Source organism: Henckelia pumila, chromosome 2 (assembly GCF_033568475.1).
Source record: "Henckelia pumila isolate YLH828 chromosome 2, ASM3356847v2, whole genome shotgun sequence".
NCBI classification, from domain to species: Eukaryota; Viridiplantae; Streptophyta; class Magnoliopsida; order Lamiales; family Gesneriaceae; genus Henckelia; species Henckelia pumila.
In genome coordinates this window covers 109,457,672-109,475,782 of record NC_133121.1, presented here as the reverse complement: position 1 = coordinate 109,475,782, position 18,111 = coordinate 109,457,672, and the positions used below count along the sequence as shown (strand labels likewise).

The following is an 18,111-nucleotide window of genomic DNA, read 5'->3' as shown; positions in this document are numbered from 1 at the left end:
ATATTCGCTTGACCGCTTGTAATTTATAATAAAAACATAATTAGCCTGTCACACATGACTTATTGAATGTGATTTATTTAATTAGCATAATTTACAAGCTATTGCATTAGTTCGGGTTTATTAAGAGCATTTAACCACAACTTAACCACAAGGCACCGCGAGTTCAGTCAAAAAAAATAAAAAATAAATAAATTAAAGTTAACTGTGCGTGTGTGTGAAATGGTGAATGAGGAGAATCGAATTCCGCTGAACAAAGAGCGTGGAGCCTCGAGGTTTACTGAAGCTTCAACCTGAAAATCAGAGAGAAGAGAAAACGTTCCCGGCGTCAAGCACCGTGAAGTACCACACGCGCCGCCGGACAAGTAATCAACCCATTCACTTCTTTCGTGTGCCGTGCAGTGCGGACACCATTTTTGCATTCCCAATGTCTGTTAAATATTTTGTCCTCCTTCATTTTCAGTTGTGTAACTAAGTTCTTTAAACCCTAACCAAGTTTCCTTCTATTTTAACATCGAGACCAACATAATTCCGACGAAGCTTTATTTTCTTGAAAAAAACAAGTAATGGAAATCGATCAACCCGAAGAAGACGCTTCAAGAAAGCATGGGGAGTTACGAAACCTTACACAAACGAAAGGGTTAGCCACCTCGATAGCTAAGCTGTCAGGTTCATCTAGAGGGGTGCCCTCACAGAAAGACTTCTTTTTTTATAACAATTTTCAAGAATTCAAGAACCCAGTTGAAGATATCGATGGAAAGTCGAAATGCATGCTACAAAAAATTGGGGAATCGGGAAATTTATTTGGAAAGCCAATTGCTTTTCCTGATGACGATGAATCAGCGTACAATTGGCTGGAGAATGTGAATGACCAGATTTTCGACAAGTTTGATTTGTACTTGGAGGAGTTTAAGAGTTTGCAGATGAATACAGAAAGTAGGGGATTGAAGGGAGTTTTAGAAGTGAAGGTGGAGTCAAAAGTTAAACCGAAAATTCCTTTTCACGTTCCCACAATACCGAGGCCGCAGGATGCGTATAAAATCGTTGTGGACAATTCGAACCAGCCATTTGAGCATGTATTGCAGAAAAGTGACGATGGGTCAAGGTTCATACATCCCTTGGTTAGTTAATGAATTTTGTGTGTGTGTGTATCTGTATTTTTTCCCTGTTCGCTATGTTTTATTGACATCGTGCTTTCCCATTGGTGAATGATGGTACTGACATTGATTTTGCATGGAAATTCAATTTTATTGGTTCTGTACTTCTGTAGTTTAATAGCAAGCCTATTTGTTGTAGCAAATTGCATGACTTGAAGCTTTGTGAAACAATCAATACACTATTTTCTCACACACGAAGCACAAGTGAAAGTGAAGGTGAATAACCATGCCAAAATTTTTAATTCTTGTGGCAGTTACAGATATCTATTGCACAGAAGCATCTAGATTGCCTTGAGAATACCATTAATAGTGCACTCTTTCAATTTCTTGCAGCTGGAGATTATGCTGAGCAATAAGAATTTTTTCCCATTCTTGTCGATGTTATAAATATCTATTATCTATTACATAAAAGCATCTTAATTACCTCGAGAATTAGTTTTTTAGTGCACGCATTCGATTCTATAAGCAGGAGACTATCTATATGTTGCTCTTTTCTCTTTTGCGTTTCTATTTTTGGCGTAATAATAGTTATTTCTAATTCCACCTTTGATTATACTTTTAAAAGCAGGTGTTGCAAAATGACAATTGACTATTGCGTATATTTTTTTTTTCACATTTCTCATGTAGGTATAAAATCATGTATAAATACTCTTTTATTTTATGTATGCACTGACAGGAGAAACCTATCACCAGTTATACTAATTCATTTTGTGTATGCGCTAACAGGAGAAGCTTTCTGTCCTTGACTTAATTGATACAAGTGATCACAATGCCGAGCCTGTACAACCTCTTCCAATTGAAAATACTCCATTCAAATTTGTCCAAGAAGTAATGGAACTGAAGCAGTTGGCCATGAAGTTGCGTAACGTCGAGGAATTTGCGGTAAATCTTGCAGTAGCTACGCCTCATTGTAAATACATCATCAGATGTCAAACACATTAATTAAGTATGCTATGGGACACACAAATTTTATAATTGGGCTCTTGGGTATTTAAATTTTAAAAAATTTCCGATTGAATTCAGATCCAAGTTCGAATGGATATTTCTGTTCTAAGAAATCATTACTTCGCTATGATGTGATTCGAGTATTTAATGTGGTTTAATGCATCACGTTAATAATTTTTTCTCTTAATTTGATTGTTCAAACTATTATATCTTTCTTTTATTAATTTTTTTGGGGAGGATTGATTTATCATTTTTTCTCTTAATTCGATTGTTCAAACTATTATATCTTTCTTTTATTAATTTTTTTTGGGGAGGATTGATTTATCTTTCTCCTTTTGAAACAATTGATTTCTCTTGCTCTTTTTGAAACAATTGTTTTCTCATCCTCTTTTCAAAACAATTGATTTCTCTTGCTCTTTTTGAAACATATGATTTCTCTTTCTGCTGTGGTTTGTGATTGCGTTTATTTCAGTCCTTGATTATCGCAATTTCCTGTTTTCTACTTATCTAGTAACAGAATCGATAAAATCGAGAATTGGTTCTGTGAAGAAGATAGTATTTTTGGGAATTGCATTATTTATAGGCCGGCGTGATTCTATTGATACGTATTTTTGTGCCTGAGTTACTGTTATGCAGGTTGATTTGGAACACAACCAGTATCGCTCTTTTCAAGGGCTAACCTGCCTGATGCAAATTTCTACAAGAACTGAGGATTTTGTCGTAGATACCCTGAAACTACACGCTCAAATTGGTCCACATCTCAGAGAAGTTTTTGTGGATCCGTCTAAAAGAAAGGTGAGTAAACAGTTTGGTGTATGTGGTTGTGATTGTAGTATCTTTACTCTGTCACGATCTCGTTTGGCGTAACAGGTATTCCATGGAGCTGATCATGATATTTTGTGGCTTCAACAAGACTTCGGCATATATGTCTGTAATATGTTCGACACTGGACAGGTTCTTGGCGGAAGCTCTCTTTGAGACAAATGTTTAATTGATCAATTCTTATGTATATTTCCATTGAAAAGAAACTGTACATTTTTTTCCTCTTATTGTGGTGTCCTGCTATCTGATCGAGCCATTCAAAACACGTCATTTTACTCAATTTGTTCTCCCAATCATTTATCAAGCATTTTATAGACAATGACCCTATCAAGCGATCTAATCATCCAAGCCCTCAACACGAGTATGTGGTCCGTGAGCATAATTTTGTTTCACATATACGTGTTTGTCAAAAAGGGCGTCCTGTTTTTATTTTCTGGTTGCTGGAGTTGAGTATGGCTGCACTTCCTTTTCTTATAGGCTTCAAGAGTATTGAAAATGGAGAAGTTCAGCCTTGAATTCCTGCTGCGTACTTTTTGTGGAGTCACAGCAAACAAAGAGTATGGTCTATTGTTGTTATTTTTAGAAATCATAGAATGTGGTCTGCTTCTTTGAATCCTCTACCCTGAACAAAGAACAACACACACACACCCAGAGATGAGAAATAGCCAAAAGAGGTGGAATTATTAGAGTAGAGGAAAATTGGCTGTACTAAATTAACTATCTTATCTTGTAAAGGTACCAAAATGCTGACTGGAGAATCCGCCCGCTACCCCGTGAGATGATCAAGTATGTTTCTTTTGCAGTTGGTTACCTGATGCTGTAAAAACCACTGTGTTACTAGAAAAATTTCTTTTGGTCGTTTATAATGTCGAATAAAACGAGTTACTTTTCAATAAATTGATGCACTCTTCAACTGATTGCTATTCTATTTAACTTTTCAATTTTAAGTCGATGTGCTTCCGAGACTAAGGTTTTAAAAGACTTCTGACATTCGTCTTGATTCATACCACTTGAACCCATTGTGATTTAACTACCTTAAATATGTGGACATTTTTAATGTTTTGATAAGTGAATATTGTGACAATCAGTAAGATTTTGAACGTGGCTGTGGTATGAGCTCCATCATCATGTCTGTATTATAATAATTTTGTATGTGCTTCTCTTCTTTTTTCCCCTTTTCATGGGTGGTGTTGGGTGGACGTGTTTGCTTCAATTTCTGGGTGAGAGAGGCTGGTGATTTGGTGTGTTTTGAAGATTCATAACAATCCAAAACATGAAATTTATGGCATCTTTATATGATTTTGAACCAAAACTATTGAAATACTCTGAGGTTGTGTTTGGATTGATGGATTTCAATTCCTTGCCTTGTTTGGGTGGACTAAATTCAATTGAATTTCAAATCTACTCTATATCAAGTTAAACATTTTTTTAATAATAATTGTGATGGGGTGTCGATTGAAATTCATTCTTCGAATCCTTCCCCAAATCATATTCCTTCGTCCAAATAAAATCTTTTCATCCAATACAACCTTAGCTTCTAACGTTCTTTTGGTTTATACCAACTTGATCTTTATTATTAGTTTATGGAATTCTGCGTTACAGATATGCCAGAGAAGACACACATTATTTGCTGTACATCTATGATACAATGAGGAGGAAGTTGCTCTCATCATCTGCTGAATCTGAAAGTTCTTATACTCCTCTTGAAGAGGCAGGCTCTTGATCTTTCTACTCTTTGATTGGATGTAACTGTTGATTAATTTCTTATTGTTCAATATTTTTTCATGAAAAAGCTAAATTTCCATTTACTGTGAACCAACTGTACTAACAGTAGTTCATTATAATTCATATTTTAAAACTGGTTCTTCCTAGTTTCTCAATTACTTCTGCAACCGTACTATTTCTATTTTGTACAGGTCTATAAACGAAGTTATGAGATATGTGTTAGACTATATGAAAAAGAGCTTCTCACAGATAGTTCATATCTGCACATCTATGGGTACCTTTTTCTGGTCATTTATGATTAATGTTTAAACAAAGACCTTACAATCTATGGAGTTAACTGTTTTTTTTTTGGGTGCATTTTATCTCTGGGTGTGCTGTTTCACTGATTTGTTTACTTTTAAATGATGATTCAGGGTGCAGGATGCTGACTTCACTGCTCAGCAACTAGCAGTTGTTTCTGTAAGCCATGAATCCAACTACCTTCAAAATGATTTCAATTATTTTTTTGGGACTTTGCTTTTCCCTTTGATGAGTCACATTTTCCCACTCTCAAGTTGGTCCAATTGTTTTACTGAGATGCGCGAATGCAATTAATTTCCATGAGAAATCATTTTTCAGCTTCACATCCAATTTCCTTTTTCTTAGCCTTTTGTCTGCTATTACTTCAACTACTGAGCGGCATGTAGGGGCTCAATGGATGGAGGGATGCTGTAGCTCGTGCAGAAGACGAGAGTACTGGCTATGTTTTGCCAAATAGGACTCTTTTTGAAATTGGTATTCACTGGCAATTAGCTGTATCTTTGTCGATTTGCTCCAATACTCTGCCTCCTCACCCTTCCATTTATTCATCAAGCTAAACAGATGCCTCTCACCTCTAGTAATTTGCGCCGATTGTTGAAATCCAAGAACACATTTATTGAAAGAAATATTGATTCAATGGTTAGCATTATAAGACAATCTATTAAAAAAGCTCCTGCATTTGAAGTGGCTGTTGAGTATCTGAAGCAAAGGCGTTTGCAAACGGTAAGTCTTTGGTGGAAGAACTATTAGATTTTATTATTTTATTTCTATTTTAGCTAATTTCTTCCTCGAGGCCTGGTGCTATCTTGTGTGAATTGAGGTTTAGTCAATCAGGAAAGACAATGAGTTAATTTTATTCCCAATCTTAGATGTTTTAAGCCTGGCCCATGCATGGAAACAATATTTGAGAACTCCAGTCCGCAACATCAATGTGCAGTATTTTTGTCTTAGAAGCTTCTAATTTTTTGATGGAGCTTGTGTCTCTGGTCACTATTTCTTATTCCCATTATGCCCCCTCTTCTTGAATACTTCAACTCATCCCTCATGGTATGATGCTTTGATTTTGGCACTCTCTGTTTGCAGGCAACAAAAGAATCTGGAGTTCCGACCTGTGAAGAACGTGAAGTGTTAAGAACTGCTGAAAATGTCAAGTTTAAAGAGTATAACAGTTCACCTAATGGTACCAAGTCCCCGAACTTGCTGACTTCTGTAAAACGCAAGGATGAGGCTCGAAATGTTGGAAGTTCCAAGGCTAGAATTGCTACAAACATACAGGTAACTTTACATCGCCTTCCTTTCAGAAGAGGGGAATGAAAAATTGAAATGATGATCTGGGACATCCCAAAGATATATTGTATTCAGTTATCTGAATTTGTTGCATTTGGTTAGTTTTCCATTTAATTACGCTAATATTTTTGAAATTTCTAATCTCGGCATGAAGTATAACCATTCAAATCCCACGCAACAGTGAAAAAATATGCATATAAAGTTCTGTAGTTAAAGACAGGCTTGTTTTATGTTAGGCTAAAGCAGCTGTTCAGTCTGTAAAGAAACCACTTCAAGCTTTTGGATCATTGCTTGGAAATTCAGAAAAGAGGCAGCGTGTCCCTGATAGAAGAGTGAGTATTTATTGCTCCATCAGAAAGTCAACAACTTTCTGGTTCATTATTTTCTTCTGTAGTTTATAAGTATTATTGGTATATTACACTTGCTTGCACTGTTGCACCCAGCATCCGCAGTTGAATGAACTTCGTTCGTTATTCTTGTTTTTCAACTTTCACCTGCATTGGTATGGCCTATTAGCCCTTCATTCATTGCCTTTCCACTTGTAGAAACATGAAAATAACCGACCGGAGCAGATAAAATCATCTTCAAATGGCACCGTTATCGGCAGGAACGAACCATTTCTCACAGATGCTAAAATATCTGCCATAATGTCAGAAACTTCAAGTTCCAGAGAAACGGTTCCTGCTAGATGTTCAGATATTGTTGTTTTAGATGATGGTTCCGATGGGGAAGAATCAAGAAAATGTGACTTCAAATGCCCCTCTTCCGACGATGAATTGGGGAGCCTAGAAAAAAGCATAGCAGATTTTGCTGCTGAACTTGATGCAGACGACGACGACGACTTCGACTTCATGTGAATCTCCGATCTATCCTCTTAAACTTTTTTTTCACTAATCACAGACAGATCAGACAAGAAAGTTTCACAATCACTATTAAATGTAACATCTTTCATGGTTTCTTGCAGGTGAAACGATAAAGATTATGAGGGCGCTGGCGCTTCTAATAGTGTAATATTTTGAGAAGATCTCGTGACAAGGAATGGTGGGAAGTGCTGCAATAATAATAGTCTTCTTGATGAGAAGGGTGGTTCTTTGAACGACTGCTATTTAAAAACCTCAACTGATACTGGTTTCTTTTATCATTCATTGTATGTATGCATATGAAGAAAGGCAGGCAGAATATAATTATCATTTTGAGATCAATGTGAGGAAGGGTTGTGTTACTGTTGCGCATAGGCATAGAAAACAATTTAGAATTTAAAAAATATATATATATATTAATTTAGCACATTTATAACTTTAATAATTTGAAAGATAAATGGAAGATTGATTTTAAAGCTCTAGGGATCCTTCATTTAAGCTGAATTGCAAAGAAATTTAAAATGGGTAATGCTACATGTACATGGAGTCTTACATGTTGGGTTACACATGACATTTAAAATTACGTGATTATCCTAAATGCATTTTTAAAATTTTTTTTCCAAATCAAGTGGAGGGATAATCATGTAATTTTAAGTGTCATGTGAACTCAATGCGTAAGATTTTGTGTACATGTAGCATTACCCATTTAAAATATATGAGTCTGGTGAACAAACAAATGTTAAAAACTAGTCTTCTATTTTCACGAATTTTCCCTCCATTTTGTTTTGGTTTTACTCTTTTAATTTGTTATTAAGTAAATTAGAGATTTTTACAGTAAAATTTCTATCTCAAGAAAACCCATCTCATAAATTTCCCAATAACACAATTAGAAAATCATTTGCATATTCATCATTCAATATAAAAATAAATTAGAGAGAATGTCTTTTCTCCCTTTATTAAAAAATAAAATAAAATTGTGGTTATTAATAGAGGGGTTAAAACGTGTTAAGTTTTTTTGGATTCGGTTTTGTCATGTAAAATAGATGTAACAATTTATCTACCCATCAAATTACACGTTAGTCTATTGGACCGATCCAATCGTCACTTAAGTGAAAATAAATCGGGTGGCCCGGTCCGGCTAACTTCCGCTGACCAATTTTTTTATACCTTAGTTATTAAAATGTAAAATAAAAATTGGTTTGAATTTCAGAAGGTGAGTGAGTTCCAAACTTCCATTCTCCACTGGTCGTCCTCCAGTTCTAGCTCTAGCTCTAGGAATATGAGGTAATCCCCAATTACTCGAAATTTGAACTGTTGGTGATTAATGGCGGAAGAATTTTTAGTTTGATCTTGCTTGCTTCGTGCTGTGCAGCCGGCAGCCGGAGGTTTTGTGGGCACAGCGATCGGACAAAGTATACCTGACCGTGTCACTACCCGATGCTAAGGATGTTTCTGTCAAATGTGAACCTGAAGGCGTCTTTTGTTTCTCTGCAATTGGCGTCAATGGCGAGCCCTTCCTCGTCACTCTCCGACTCTATGATAATATTAACCCTCAGGTTTCGTTATTTTTTATTTTTATTTTTCAAGTGAAATATTATTGGATATGTGTGGCTGAATATGATGTTAGTTTTTGGCAATTTTGCATCATTGAGCTATCGTTAGATCCGGACAGTGTCTTCTTTTATCGCTCAGCATATACACTCACGACGAAATATGGATTTCTGGTCCTTGTGTGAAGTAGTTGGTGAAATTTGATTCTTGTTTCAGGATTCAAGAATGAGTTAGAAGAGTCTTTTTCTCATTTTCTTTTGTATTTCTTGTATGATTTTTTGTTGGGTTAGGGAAAAGGTTTTGATGCTTGTGCCAGTGAAAAGATTAAGTATAATTACCAAACGTGCTGTATATCGTTGTTGTTCTCTGTAGCTCTGAGGTGTACAAGGCTTCTGTTACTCGTGCATGATATAATCACAACATTGTGAATTCTGTTGCTTAGATCTAACAATTGTTTACTCCTCAGTCTTGCCACTGGATTCCCGGATTTAAAGGATGATTTTTGTCGTTGGATTATTCCGTTTTGTGGATCCTCATGTTAGTGTGGCTTAATAAAATAAATAAATAATGAAAGTAAATCATATTGCATGCAGTTGGGTTCTTTTTAGTTTCAGTTTAGAGTATAAAATTGACACACCATTTTTCTGAAATCACTTCCTCAGGCTGCATGGAAGATCATCATTTTTCATTTTATTTTCATCCCTGCAAACATTCCATCAACTTTTGTCAAAGACCTTTTTTTGAATGATAGTGCATATCTTCTAAATTCTAATTACGGGGAGTATAAAGATTGGATCCCAACTTTTTTCCTTCTTTGCATTGCTATAATGAAACTTTGCTGCAGGGATGTAAGACAAAAATTGGTTTGAGGAATATACTATGCTCTGTTCAGAAAGAGCAAAAAGGGTGGTGGAAAAGACTGTTAAAATCTGAAGAAAAGCCGCCTCCTTACATCAAAGTTGACTGGAATAGATGGTGTGATGAGGATGATGAGGATTCAGAGTGTAAGTTCATGCTACCGCTTAGAATTCCTACCCGTATTTACCCATTCTTCATGTTGAAGGAGATTTTACAGTTGGAAAAAGTTGTATTGCCTCTGGTTATTATATATACTTGTTTTATGGAACACAATTCATGTAGCATGTTTGCATTTTTTATTATAGTTTCTTTGTTGTGATAGTTCACTCTTGCTCTTTAAGTCATTTAGGTGTTCATACAGAAATGTGGCTAAGCCACTAGCTACCATTGTTCTGTTTGACCATATCTTGTTTGCAATTGCAGCAAATCTGGCTTCTGATGAAGACTTTGCGGTAACCAAATCCCTTTTTAGAGATCAAAATTTCAAATCCTTTTAGAAGGGATGTCATCTAACTTAAATATTTTTCGTTCTCCAGTATGCCGGTGAAAATGATGAGAGCAGCGATGATGAAGGAATGCTTTGTAAGTCCATAATTTTCTGTGCCTGCACTAACAGACTAGAGCATTTCACTGGTTACGGCAAGAATGGTTGTCAATTACTTTATGTTGGGTATTTTATTAGTTTTCCACGCTTATAGATGGCATTCCACTCCCATCGTTTTTTAATGAATTTGTGTGTTGCTCATTTAATAATGTAAAAATACTTGCCTGTTGTGGCTGATTGATCGTTGATTTTTGCATTGTTTTTCGAACTTTACCTTTTTCATTTTCTTCTATTAAGTTAAATTTTATGTTTGCATTGCCATGCTAAAATAATTGTTCTGAAACTCTCTTGCTCATGCTCATGATGAGGTCATTTGACCATCTAATGGCTGATTCCGATTAACCAATAGATCTTGCCCCAAAAAAACATGACAAATTTGTTGGCATATGGAATACTATTATGTACATGCCTTGCCTTGCCACAGTTTTACATTTTACCTTTTGCAATACACTGCAGATCTTCCTGATTTGGAGAAGGCGAGGGGGAACTAACCAAAATTCCATACTCGGGACTTCAGGCGTTTTCGTTCTTCTTGGGTGTGGGCAGTTGTGGGCATGTAGATCGCCCCGGTGGCCATGATCTACCAACTTTCTGCATTATTAAAACAAATGTAGGATTCAGAATTTGCTTATGTCTGAGGCCATGTTTGACATATTTAGTTCGGTTTCTATCTTGATCTTGATCTTGATCTTAGTTATATATTATATATTTGGCAAAATGCATTGTCATCCTCGATACATCGACTAAGTCTCTCTCTCTATGTATAAAATATTACAATCTTTATATATATATATATATATATATATATATATATATATATAGTTGAAATATCAAGGATCTTGATGATAAAGATTGTAATATTTTTTATTGATAAAACATGAAAATATTATATAATGCATACAATATCTAATATGATGTTTATGTGTATTTTTGTTCAAAGTTTAAATGGCACGTTATGCCCGAGTTTGATGGGCTTCCCAAGTTTGTCATATCAAATATCTTTTGAACGTTCAATATAATTTTAAGTCCAATATATATTTTTATCTACAAAGAAAAGGTTCAGTAAAATATTTACATGAATGAAGTATTAAATTTTTTTTGGTCAATTGAATTTTTAATTTTTAGTCTTATAACTTGTACATGTTTTTTGCTTTTTTATCCTTTCATTTGTATGATTTTTTTCATTGTTGGTTTATTTTATATTGGCAAACGAACGATGAACTCCGAGCAAACAACGATTAAAAAAAATTTACATGGCTAAATTGAAAAATCATCATAACAAGACAACAAAAAATATGCAAGTTTTTTTGTTTGAAATAAAAAATATGCAAGTTATAAGAGTAAAACTACGATTTTGTTGTTAAGAAGTGAAAATAGTGTAAATTCAAAAATAAAAAAAAGTATCAATTTTCATATAAAAGAATAGAAATTTCGGTTCAAATTTAATTGTAAATAGCGGAAAAGGGGTGAATATGTACCAGTTTGACCATCAACAAAAATGTATTAAGTATAGCTAACAAATTAAATTACTTTTTTACCATCCAGGCTTGAAACGATCAGAGGTGACGTCGCATTTTTTTAAATTTATATGAAAAAGCCATGTTTTCTCGTGAAGCTCGAAAAGGAGAAGGAGAAGTTATGTTTTTGGTCTGGGGATATCAATCACTGAAAATCCTTCGAGATTTGTTTTGTTATGCTTGAAACCCTAAATCTCTCTGTTAATTTCATCTGAAAAATGTATAAGATTAAATTGCAGGAGCTGTGCCAGAGAAAGAGGTGGAATCTACCTGAATATACCACTGTGAAAGAGGGCCTAGATCACCTTCCCAGATTCAAAGCCATTGCTATGGTTAACGGACTCAATTTCGAGACTTCGCCTGAATGCAAGTCTGCCAAGGAAGCTCAAAACTCGGCGGCTAAAATGGCTTATGATCACTGCACTGTTTCGACGCCTCCTCGTATACATGGCCAACCGCCCGTTCCAGTTTCTCCGCTTCCATCGTCACTTCCACTTCCTCCTCCTGGTAGTTGTTGCCTCTGCAGCACATTTTATTTTTTTCTTAGAAAAAACTACTTTACCTCCATGTCCTGTTTAGTCCCATGTTGGTATCAATACGTTTTTTGTTTCTTTATGTGAAATCAAGGAGCATATGAGTTAATCATAGCCTTTAGCTCCTACATTCCTTTACATTCAATTCAGACACATGATTTGCACTCTTCAGTTTCACAGTCATATAATTTGAAGATGAGCATATCATTTTGTTGTTTGAGCATCTCTGTAATAATTTCAGGTCTTTTGGCACCAAACAACAGTGCACTTATAGAACCTGTCCACAAGGACATGCAGCCGAGTTTGGGAGATAAGGCACAAAATTCACTGCTTTACAGAGCACCAATAGGTTCCGGTGGTAAAGAGTTCAAAACATCATAAAGCTGTTTCTTTCTCTTTTTTTTTTTTGTGTTACGATCTTTTGTCGGGCTTGATTTCTTTGATACCTTTTCCAATTTGCGAGCTTTTGTGTATATTTTCTGTAAAGTTGGTGGCAGCTGGGTGATAAAACATTTGCATATTTCAGAGCCTTTATGATCTACTATAAACCAAGGGCAATTGCATCCACAACTGTTAAATTGAATCGTAAGTTACTTGAGGATCAGCTTGTTTGTTGTTCTTGAACACAAATAAAGTATTCCCATGAAATCAGTAGTCACAATTGTTAAATTCTTGAACACAAATGAGGTATTCCCAAATGAAATCTATAGCTCCCAATTTTTAATTTTGGCTTGCATTATCTAGTAATTGACATGACACACCAAACTTTGAACATGATATGGGGTTATCCTTTTCTTTTCTTTTTGAACATGATATGGAGTTATCCTTTTCTGATACAGGGATAAGATGTAGCCATTCTGGTCATGTCTTTACAAATGGGAAATGTTCATTTAGAATTTTCATCTCTTTTTCTTGTGTTCTTTTTTCCTCTGAGAGTTTCCAACTGTGGAGAAAAATGGTCTGCTAACTCCAGAAAAATGGTTTGAGGCTATTGCATACAGAAGAAACTTAAAAAATTGACAGCAACATTTACAAAGCATGTTTATTGCTAGAAAAGCTTTCCTTCTTCACTTACCATGTGCTAGGCCAGTACTTTTTTAGTGCCATGTGTCAGACCAATCGTTCAGGTTCGGAATTTAAGTTCTTCTATCCAAGGTGGTTGGGCAGGAAGAAATCCCTTTGATCAAATTTAATTTCTTTTGTCCATTGTTGATTATATGATTGCAAACATCAGATTCTGGTCAGTTTAATCATCAGCACCTATCCGGATTGACCAACTGACTAAAAGTTTGTAAAACCAAGTAGGGATGTGCACTACGTAAAATCTGGACACGTGATTAGAGTGAAGGGAAAAATTAGAGAGTGACTTCGGGGTATGTGTTACTCTAATTATAAAATGGTTTCAATATATGACATACAATAGGGGAAGAGCGGAATAGTTTTTTTTCTCCTGACTAGAGTGTTATATAAACCTAAATTAAAAAGACACCATTCAGATTCCCAAATCTGTGTTCCATAATTCAATTTAACAAAAACATTACTATCAATGCAAAGATTGCGTCTTGGTTTCCTATCCGATGAGTGAATGCTAACTTGTTTTCCATTGTTTGAAACTAATGTGCTTTGTAGCTTTTTATTTATTGTCAAAAAGGTCCTTTTACTTGTAACACATGATTTGATTGACTCGGGCATCCATCCCTATGTTTGAAAAGTAAACATGGGAAGATGCAAGATTCACTCAAAAAAAAAAAAGATTCACATTTTTCACATTTCAAATAAGAAATTTAAAATGTGGATGGAAGCATTTGTTATTTCCAAAATGTTATATCATCGTTATTCTTTTTTTTTGTTTTCCAATGAAAACAGGTGCACTGCACATGTATAAGAATCGGTTGCAGCAGTATGCCCAAAAGAGGAATTTTGGTCTGCCTGTTTACACTTATGAATCTGAAGGTCCCCCGCATGCTCGCCGTTTTAAGTCAAGAGTGTCATTTGATGGGAAATCGTATGAAACTATGGAATTTTTCCCTACACTAAAGGAGGCTGAACATGCGGTTGCAATGATTGCTTGTCAGATGTTGCAAATCGACCAAAGTCAAGAGGCTAGTGCTAAAACAAATCATAATATTCGAATATTTTTTATTATGTTTGCTAATTGGTTATTTTCGTTAATCTGAAAATAACATCAGGATGGAGGCTTGTACAAAAACCTTCTACAGGAATTAGCTCAAAAGAGAGGTCTTCTTTGTCCAACCTATGACACTGTCAGATCAGGTCCACCCCACAGATCTGTATTTGTGTCCATTGTGGAGGTAGGAAGCAGTACATTTCGTGGTGACGAAGCCAAAAACAAGAAGCAGGCGGAGATGAATGCTGCCACAGTCGCTTACTATGCTCTAACAGAGGGTAAGAAATCAATAATTTACTGGCTGTAGAGTTGGTTTTAGCGCTAAAAGGTATTGTGCATAGCTATTTACTAGAATGATGGATTGCTTTTGTTGTGAGCTTCTCTTCCATTTCTCATTGGTAGGGATGCCCTGACAATTTTTTTGCATTTACGTAGCTGGTCAATTGCTGAAAGTTCATTATGTGTTTCTCCACTTGGTTAAGATTTATTTTTGGTATTAGACGTATAGGACTATTGTAGTATAAAATGAACGATATTGATTGGCTTACCGCATTCCTCTTTTTGCAGCAGCCCTTACAACAGAATACTCAAAGGCGTCATCTAGCATGGAATGTGTTGTTTCTGATAATCTTACTCAAAGATCACCGCCCACAGAAACAACGAAACAGGATGAATTTCTAGCAAATGAAGGTGATCTCGAAGGTCTTTTTTTTTTGGTTTAAAAAAAACGAAGGTGATTTCAGAAAATTTGAATACTTCCAACCATGTATTCTTGTGGTTTGTATGCTTGTGGTTTAATGTCAAACCAGATATTTATGGTCTTTATATACAAAGGTTGGCAGTGGACAAAATGGTAGCAATTTATTTTTATAGAAAAAAGTAACTTCAATACTGGCCTCGTAGGAATTAGGATCACCATCCTTCCTCCTTAATACTTTGTTGCCTTAAAATTACCATTGTTTGTTGTTGCCTTTAAAATTACCATTGTTTGGTTGCAATGAGTTCTGCTTGTTACTTATGATTCGCTGTGTGATCTCCCTAAATTGTCGCCATTACGAGTTGGGGTGCCTATCGTTCATTTCTTTCTCACTGTATCCTTACTCTTCACCATAAAATTTTAAATTCATTTTGCAATATAGCATCTCTAGTTGTATGATGTATGCTGATTTGTTGTTTTTATGATTCTAGTCCACGTGAGCACTCAGTTTTACTCATTTTGTCTCCAGAAATCGAAGTTAATGCCAAAAAAGTCAAATGTTCTCCTGAAAACGAAACCGCCAGTTTGTCGGCTCTGCTCCTTCCTGAAGTTTCATCTGCACAAGTAGAGCATCAACCTGTTACTGAACCTGTTTCGGGACAGCATGAAGCCCAGCGCACGTTTTGCAGCAAAACAGTGGTTTTTCCACGCAAATCAGATTTTCCTATTCCGGATGGTGCCTCGGTGATGTCCTGTAGCGATGACCAATGGGTTGCTTATAAAGTGGAGCTTAACCAGGAACCCACTGCATAGGTGCAGCAGCGTAGGTTTGCTTGTACATCTAGCAGAACAGATGACCCAGCAGCGTAGGAGTTTAACTTTGGCTTGCATCATCTAGTAATTCACATGATGCACCAAACTTTGAACTTGATATGGAGTTATCCTTTTCTGATACAGGGATATTATGTAGCTATTCTGGTCATCCCTTACAAATGAGAAATGTTCATTTAGAATTTACTCTCTCTTCTTCTTGTGTTCTTTTCTTCTTTGAGAGTTTCAGAAAAGCTTTCCTTCTTCACTTACCATGTGCTATAGGCGAGTACTTTTTTAGTGCCATGCGTAACGTCCCGTTTTTATCTTAATTGATGTTATTTGAGATAATCAGTGATTTCAGAATTCGAGATCGGACTTTTTATTAATCAGGAACCTTTTTGCAATTTTCGGAAATTTCAGGGACTAAAACGCAAAAATGGTTTTTGTTATAAGTTAGAGACTTTGACTAAGTCTCCACTTCTTCCCTTCATCACCTCCAAACCGTTCACTCCTCCATTGAAGCGACCAAAAGCTTCCCCAAGCTTTTGTGATTTCGATTCTAGCTCAATCCGTCCGATAGAATTGAATTCTGACTTGATATCTACGAGCACAGCTTCGAGTGCTCCGTTGGATGTAAGTTTATCTTAATTCTGAGAGGTTTGAATTTTTGGATGTTGTTAGAATTAATTTATATTCGGAGAGGATGATTATTAGATAGCTGTGACAGTATATCTAAGACGGTTCGAAGATCTAACGACGATCAGATTTGATATGAATTTTTTTATTATTTTCGAAAATCTGATTTTTGAGATGTGTTGGTATTGTGTTGGATATGATGTTTGAGGTTTGGAATGAGTATATTGAATTGATATCCTGCTGTCTGTGTTTTCGGTTTGATCAGTTACAACCGTTATGCCATCAGTTTGAGTTTTGGATATCGTTTCGATGTTTGATCGTATCGAGTTTGATTGTGTTTTGATGTCGATATTGATCTGTGACTTCTTCTAATAGATTGATTGGGAGTCCTTGGAGTTGCTAGAGTTGCAGCTTTTGTTAGTTTGGAAGAGTTGAGCCGGTATAGTATCGATGTCTTTCTTTATCGATTGATGAACTTGAGTTGATATTGAATTGAAAATTGTTGTTTTTCAGATTGAAGATTGTTAAACGACGAGAAGGTATAAGATGACTTTGGAATGGAATATGACGATTAACTCGAATCCGGATTCATTCGAGTGTCCTAGAATAAATCACATATTTCATGTTTTTATGCTTATTTGGAATTATGATTGAATTGATATTTGAATGCTTGAGATTTCATATGCATTCATATTGAACCGATTGATTATTCATTTTGAATTAGACGATCTGAAGATTATAGTTGAGTGGCCTTGGTAGGCAATTTACTACAAGTGTCGATTAACTCACTATAATGCCCTAGAGTCTAGAGGATTAAAATATACCTCGTCCACCTCGAAAGGGGAGTTCGGTGTGATCGTTGGATATTTTAACCTCGGGATCCCAAACCGAAGAAAGAAAGAAAGAAAGAAGAATTTCATTTGATTGTCTGAGTCTGATAATCCAGAAGTTTTAAAGTCATGCATATCATTTTAATTCCGCCATTGAATGAATTACTTGATGAATATGTGGAATTTGATTTTATATCATGTTTTGATATATTTATGTGTTATTATATGCTAGTCTCTTTTACTGGGAATATCAATTCTCACCGGATTATCCGGGTGTTGTCTTTGTTGTATGTGTACTTTACAACAGGAAGAGCTGGAACCAGTCAGATACAGCAAGGATAGACTGGGATTGGAAGTTAGAAGTGAGGCTTGGTTTTTAGGAGTCGAATGTATTCGAACTTTTGTTGTTTTGTAATTCATGCGAATCTAGTTATGTTTTGAAGTAATTACTAGACTCGAACCTTGGTTGTATCTTGTTGTATCGAGTAGTCGAGATTATGTTTGAATTTGGATTGATGCATGTTGTTATGATTATTGTTGGATTGAGTTTTTAAGGAAAGACATACGCTGTTCTGTAAATTTTCTGGGCAGGGGGGGTGCGCTCGATCCTAGGTTATTGCAGGATCGAGCGCGGCCCCTGTGATTTCCGAGGCAGAGACTTGCACAAAATGATGCGCTCGATCCTGGCTTTTTGCTGGATCGAGCGCGGCACACTGCATTTTCTCGGCAGAGAGTTTTAAAATGTGGTGCGCTCGATCCTAGACTTTTATAGGATCGAGCGCAGTACTGTTCTTCAAAAAAAATAAAATTTTTTTTACTTGTTGCCTTATCTTATAGATGGTGCATGATAA

General features: G+C 35.8%; 3 protein-coding genes across 4 annotated transcripts; all 3 read left to right on the top strand.

Annotated features, from left to right (window-relative positions):
• Nucleotides 1-236: 236 nt before the first annotated feature.
• On the top strand, nt 237-7,455 carry LOC140881874 (protein RRP6-like 2). Its single transcript, XM_073287511.1, has 15 exons — nt 237-1,118; nt 1,881-2,036; nt 2,736-2,894; nt 2,970-3,053; nt 3,399-3,478; nt 3,657-3,707; nt 4,524-4,632; nt 4,838-4,920; nt 5,060-5,105; nt 5,333-5,420; nt 5,500-5,669; nt 6,030-6,221; nt 6,470-6,565; nt 6,779-7,086; nt 7,198-7,455. Exons 1-15 carry the CDS (start codon nt 564-566, stop codon nt 7,199-7,201), a joined length of 2,181 nt encoding a protein of 726 aa, XP_073143612.1. The 5' UTR covers nt 237-563; the 3' UTR covers nt 7,202-7,455.
• Nucleotides 7,456-8,306: 851 nt separating this feature from the next.
• Nucleotides 8,307-10,870, top strand: LOC140884477 (co-chaperone protein p23-2). The gene is made up of 6 exons (XM_073291251.1): nt 8,307-8,377; nt 8,466-8,649; nt 9,489-9,648; nt 9,926-9,954; nt 10,039-10,084; nt 10,563-10,870. Exons 1-6 carry the CDS (start codon nt 8,373-8,375, stop codon nt 10,595-10,597), a joined length of 459 nt encoding a protein of 152 aa, XP_073147352.1. The 5' UTR covers nt 8,307-8,372; the 3' UTR covers nt 10,598-10,870.
• An 802-nt stretch (nt 10,871-11,672) lies between these two features.
• LOC140883490 (double-stranded RNA-binding protein 1-like) lies at nt 11,673-15,996 on the top strand. Of its 2 annotated transcripts, none has more exons than XM_073289983.1 (6): nt 11,673-12,130; nt 12,398-12,514; nt 14,023-14,258; nt 14,346-14,562; nt 14,855-14,974; nt 15,511-15,996. In XM_073289983.1, the coding sequence occupies exons 1-6, from the start codon at nt 11,842-11,844 to the stop codon at nt 15,792-15,794; spliced, it is 1,263 nt and encodes a 420-aa protein (XP_073146084.1). In that variant the 5' UTR covers nt 11,673-11,841; the 3' UTR covers nt 15,795-15,996. The 2 variants fall into 2 exon arrangements, with proteins under 2 accessions (XP_073146084.1, XP_073146083.1); XM_073289982.1 differs by having other exon boundaries at nt 14,852-14,974.
• Nucleotides 15,997-18,111: the final 2,115 nt, after the last annotated feature.

Bases quoted from the DNA above. Each gene is read 5' to 3' on its own strand.
- LOC140881874 (XM_073287511.1), top strand. From the start codon at position 564: ATGGAAATCGATCAACCCGAAGAAGACGCTTCAAGAAAGCATGGGGAG. The intron at 2,895-2,969 runs GTGAGTAAACAG...TTGGCGTAACAG, and splicing joins TGGATCCGTCTAAAAGAAAG to GTATTCCATGGAGCTGATCA. The intron at 6,566-6,778 runs GTGAGTATTTAT...TTCCACTTGTAG, and splicing joins AGCGTGTCCCTGATAGAAGA to AAACATGAAAATAACCGACC.
- LOC140884477 (XM_073291251.1), top strand. The intron at 8,650-9,488 runs GTTTCGTTATTT...ACTTTGCTGCAG, and splicing joins ATGATAATATTAACCCTCAG to GGATGTAAGACAAAAATTGG. The intron at 9,649-9,925 runs GTAAGTTCATGC...TTGCAATTGCAG, and splicing joins GGATGATGAGGATTCAGAGT to CAAATCTGGCTTCTGATGAA.
- LOC140883490 (XM_073289982.1), top strand. From the start codon at position 11,842: ATGTATAAGATTAAATTGCAGGAGCTGTGCCAGAGAAAGAGGTGGAAT. The intron at 14,563-14,851 runs GTAAGAAATCAA...CTCTTTTTGCAG, and splicing joins TTACTATGCTCTAACAGAGG to CAGCCCTTACAACAGAATAC. The intron at 14,975-15,510 runs GTGATCTCGAAG...TTTTGTCTCCAG, and splicing joins TGAATTTCTAGCAAATGAAG to AAATCGAAGTTAATGCCAAA.